The sequence below is a fragment of the Tympanuchus pallidicinctus genome, unplaced genomic scaffold (genome assembly GCF_026119805.1).
Source record: "Tympanuchus pallidicinctus isolate F22 unplaced genomic scaffold, pur_lepc_1.0 scaffold39, whole genome shotgun sequence".
In the NCBI taxonomy this organism is placed as follows: Eukaryota; Metazoa; Chordata; class Aves; order Galliformes; family Phasianidae; genus Tympanuchus; species Tympanuchus pallidicinctus.
This window is the reverse complement of record NW_026294757.1, coordinates 1,331,156-1,336,111: the sequence shown is the minus strand read 5'-3', so window position 1 is coordinate 1,336,111 and position 4,956 is coordinate 1,331,156. Positions and strand designations below refer to the sequence as shown.

General features: G+C 57.2%; 1 protein-coding gene across 7 annotated transcripts in view; it reads right to left on the bottom strand.

Moving 5' to 3' along the window:
- Nucleotides 1–4,729: 4,729 nt before the first annotated feature.
- The window catches only part of SRCIN1 (SRC kinase signaling inhibitor 1), a 39,408-nt gene continuing 39,181 nt past the window's right edge, over nucleotides 4,730–4,956 (bottom strand). For all 7 annotated transcript variants that reach the window (XM_052700222.1, XM_052700230.1, XM_052700229.1 and 4 more), the window contains one exon: nucleotides 4,730–4,950. In XM_052700222.1, the coding sequence (XP_052556182.1) occupies nucleotides 4,747–4,950 (204 nt within the window). In that variant the 3' untranslated portion in view covers nucleotides 4,730–4,746. The remainder of the gene's footprint in view (nucleotides 4,951–4,956) is intronic.

Below are 4,956 nucleotides of genomic sequence, written 5' to 3'. Positions count from 1 at the left end.
CCGCTTCCCCTTCCAGCTTATGGGGTGTTGCGGGGATGGGGGGGGGGGGGAAGGGAGGGGGCCACAGAGTTTAATTTAAGGACTTGCCTTTGTGCTTGTATTTAATTGTGCTGTTATTTAACGCTCTCCCTATGGCCTCGGTGCGGCCCCAGGAGGGACGAAGCCACCCTTGTCCCCAGCTCCATGCCATAGTGGGGGGGCCGAGCCCTTTGCCCCCCCCCCCCCCCCCCCTTCCCACAACCCATTCATGGCCCTCCAACCCGGGGGGCTGCCCGGCCGTGGCCATGCGAAGTGCGGGCGCTTCTCTGGCTGCTGCGGCAGAGGTTGTCCAACCCCTTCCCCCCCCCAAAAAGGAAGAAGGGATGTGGGGACATCGGTGGCCTCGCAGGGGTTGGGCAGCGTGAGGGGGGGGGGGTCTCGGGGTTACGAGGCAGGAGGTTGACAGGAGGGGGACGGCGCATCACAGCTTTCCTTTCCGACCCCCCCTTCACCCCCCCCGGTGCCACTCACTCCATCCCCCCAGGCTCAGCGACCTGAGAAGCACTTTAGAAAGGGGGGGGGGGGGGGGGGGGGTGAGGTGTCCCCTACCCTGGGGACGCGGTGGGGACCCACAGCCTCTGCCAGGGTCGGGGGTGAAAGGGAGGGAGGGGGGGGGGGGGGTCTGATTGGGGAGGGGGGGAGGTTATGGGGATGGGGTGGGACACGAAGTCAGTCCCTGTCGCTCCGTTCTGCGTCGCTGCCACCCGTTCTGCCGATATCTGCTGTAAAGTTCCTTTTATTTTTTTTTTCCTCGTCGTCGTTCGTTTTTTTTCCTCCTCTCTACGTAATTTTTTTTTTCCTTTAGTGTAAATACGGCCTTCCGAAATGTAACATAACGACAAAAAAAAAAAAGACAACAAAAAAAAAGGATTTATAAGGATTTTTTTCTTTTAAAAGACTCGGTGGAAAAATTCAGCCCCGACCGCGCACTCACTTTGTAACCCCTCTGCATGAGCGTCGTCCCCCCAAACCCCCCCCAAACCTCCCCAGATGGGGGTCGGGATCTGCCCAGTTCCTCCCCCCCCCCCGGGTCCTGGTCCATATAACAGAAATAAAGTGGTGATTCGGGGTGATTCGCATTGCTGTGCCTTTCCCCAGGGATGGATGGATGGATGGGGGGGGGAAAGGGAGGGGATAAAAGAAATAAAGGGCTTGAGAGAGAGAGAGAGAAAACAAAAAAGTCTTTATTGGTTCGTATTAAAGCCGGACGCTCTGATAGAAAAGAAAGAAGTAGGGAAAAAAAAGTGGGGAGGGGGGAGGAAGAGGGGGGGGGGGGGGGGGGCGTTAATAAAAAGAAACCAACAGCAACAAACCCTTCGTCGCCGGGAGATCGCGAGACACACAGCGCTACAAACCCCCCCAACCCCCCCCAGGCGCCCGGACGGACACACAGACGCTCCCCCCCCCCCAAACCCCCCCCCCCTTTTTTTTTCGCCCCCCCCCCCCCCCCCCAACCCCCACACAGCTCACGAGAAAAAATCCATGCGAAGAGACACAACGGAACCCCGAGGAGAAGCCTCGAAAGAGCAGCAGGAAATCCGGATTTCTGGGTATTTTGGGGGGGTTTTTCGTGTGTTTTTTTTTGTCCTTTTCGAGGCGATCCCATCCAGGCGGGCACCGCGGGGTTCGCATGCAGCCTCCGGACACATGCTTTATTTTTATTCATTTTTTTTGCATTTTTTTGCATTTTTTTTCCTTTTTTTTTTTTTTTTTTTGGAGGTGGGGGGGGGGGGGGGGGATGCCGGCTATTTTATGATCATTATTTTTTTTTTGTCTTTTTTTTTCCTCCCTTTTTTTTTTTTTTTAATTATTTTTTTCTTTCCCTTTCTGTCCTCTCCCCCATTCGGGAGCCCGCACGCGATTCTTCCTTTTTTCTTTCTTTCTTTCTTTTCTTTTTTTTTCTATTGGCGATGAGGAGGATTTATAGATTTATTTTTGCACGACGCCATTGAAGTGACGGACAGACGGACACACAGAGAACGGCAGCCCGATGGACAGCGAGGGGGAGGGGACGACGACGACGACGACACCGGAAGGACGGGCAGCGCTCAGCTCCACACCGGGGGGGGCGGGGGTCCATGAGGGTCCCAATGCTTCACTTGGGACCCAATGCAAACTTAAGGGCTGTTTTCCCCCCCCCCTCCCCCCTCACTTAAAGCTGAGCTCACAGCTGGAACCGCAGCCCCCCCCCCCCAGCTGTGCTCTGTGCCAATAGGGGCGCAGGGTGGGGGGATGCCATGCGTGGGGATTGGAGGGGGGGGGGCTGGGGGGGGGGGGGCTGGCATGCATAAGGCACACGCCAGGACACGGGGCTGCAGCTCTGTGTCAGCACTGCAGCATTCTCATACCCCCCCCCCACCCCCCCAATCCCCCCCCCCCGGCTCTCAGCCCCTCTGTGCTTCCTGCCAATGGGGGTACAAAGCTTTGGGGGGGGGGGTGTCACTGTCGCCATGAGGGGTGGGGGGGGTCCTAGCGTTGCACACACCGGGTCACAGCACTGCTGCAGCTCTGCATTTGCATCCTCACCCCCCCTCCTTCCCCCCTGCCTCTCCCCACTGTGCCAATGGGGGGGAGGGGGGGGGGGGTCCCCATGCAAGATATGGGGAGGGGGGGGGGGGTCCTGCCCTGCACACAGCACAAACCAGGACACAGCACACATAAAGCTGCAGCCCAATTCCAGCCCCCCCCCCTCCCCAGCCCTGTGCCCACCCCCCCCCCGGGGGGGCTGCAATGCACTCAGCCCCACAGTGCGCCCCCCCCCCCCCTTGTGCACTGAGCACAGGGACGATGGCACAGCACCGGGGGGAGGGGACCAGGCACAAAGATCCACCCCCCACCCCCCCACCCCACAAAATAAACCCCCCCCCCGTCCATAAGAAGCTGCGGCTTTGCTACAGTGTTCCACTTTGGTACCGAGAAAAATAATTAATAATACTACTAATAAACATAATGATAATGAAGAGTAATTAAGCACAACCTGAAATGAAAGGCATCATCCAATGACTGCTATTGCTGCCATGGGGCTGCTGGCCCCCACCCCGGCCTCATTGGGGGCCATGGGGACGCAGGGATGGGGAGGGGAGGGGGGTAAAGGGGGGGGTAAAGGGGGGGAGACCCCCTCACCATCAGAGCAGAACAGGGAAGGGAACCCAAACCTTCACACAGCGGATGGGAAGAGATTCTATTCTTCTTTTTTTTTTCCTCTTTTTCTTCTGTTTTTCCCCTCCTTTAAATATCTCCAGCTCTATATTTATATCACGTCTATCATATAGATATATATCATATGTAAATATAGCCTTTAAAACAATATAGAAAATGTTAAGACACTTCACTTAAATGTAAAGAGTTGCTCTTTTTTTGCAATCCAAAGAAATTGCATCGTGATTATTAATTATTAATTATTATTAATTTTTTTCACGTATTTTTTTTGTCTTTTTTTTTTTTTTCCTTTGTTATCCAAAAAAAGGCTCTTTTTTTTTTTCTTTTTTTTCTTTTTTTTTTTCCTGTACAAAAACGAGATACAAAAGAAAACCCAACAAAAACCAACAGAACAAAACCAAAAAGCATTTTAGGTATCCGGGGGGGGGGGGGGGGGGTGGTTTAAGGGTGAGGGGTCTGGAGGGGGGGGGAAAGGAAGAAATAATAGAAAAGAAAGACCAAAACCAACCCGAAGACGAAGGAATTAACCAACAAAAGGAGTGATTCCATCTCTTTGTTGCACTGGGGACGGACAGCACGGCACGGACACACGGACACATGCACACACACCCAGCGTGCCCCCCCCCCTCCCTTTCCCTCCCCCCCCCCCCCCCGGCCCCCCATGGGCTCTATATGGGGTTGGGGGCTGCGCTCACCCCTCCCCCCCAACCCTGCTGCAATGGGGGGGCTTTGGGATTTTCTGTCCCTGTGGGTCCCCCACGTCCCCGAGGACCTGGGGTTCCCATATAGGCAGAGCCCTTCTTGTCCCCCCGTATCCCCAAGGGAGGAGGCTTGGGGACACGGGGTTCCCACCTGGGCAGAGCCCCTCTTGTCCTCACGTGTTCCTCAAGGGTGCGGGGTGATGGAGGAGGGGACACAGAGCCCCACGTGGGCAAAGCCCTTCTTGTCCCCCCATGTCCCCAAAGGCGCAGGGTGATGGCGAAGGGGACGTGGGGTCCCACACAGGCAGAGCCCCTCTTGTCCCCCACGACCCAGATGGCACAGGGGGATGGGGAAGGGAACACAGATGCCCCCACATGGGCACAGCTCCACTTGTCCCCAGCGCCCCCAAGTGCACGGTGCAATGGCAAAGGGGACGTGGGGTCCCATGTGGGCACAGCCCCTCTTGTCCCCCACGACCCAAATGGCACAGGGGGATGGGGAAGGGAACACAGATGCCCCCACATGAGCACAGCTCCACTTGTCTCCGAGGGCGCAGGGTGACGTCAAAAGGGACACGGGGTCCCCACATGGGCACGGCCTCACTTGTCCCCAGTGCCCCCGAGGGCACAGGGTGACCGGCGAAGGGGACACGATGTCCCCACACGCTCAGAGCATCACAGCACCCCCCTCTCCCTCGGGGGGGGAACACAGACAAACCATTAAAGTGCTACGTAACGAACCGACAGCGATAGGGACGACGCCAATGGCGGTGGGGATGGCCCCCAAACCCCCCCGCCCCCTCCAGCACCCCAACCCCCCCAAACCGCCCCCCCACCTCCCCACGTATCACGGCCTTCCACCTCCCTGGGCACTGGGATGCTCCTTGGGCAGCACCGACCTCAGGTGGCCTTGGAGCATCGTCCCCATGCGGTGTCCTGAGCTCAGAGGGCTGGGGGGGTGGAGGGGGGGGGTCCTCGGCTGCTGCTTTTTGCCCCCTCTGCCTGCTGGGTCCTTGTTGCTTGGAGCTCGTGGGGTGAAGCTCTGAGAGCTCTTCAA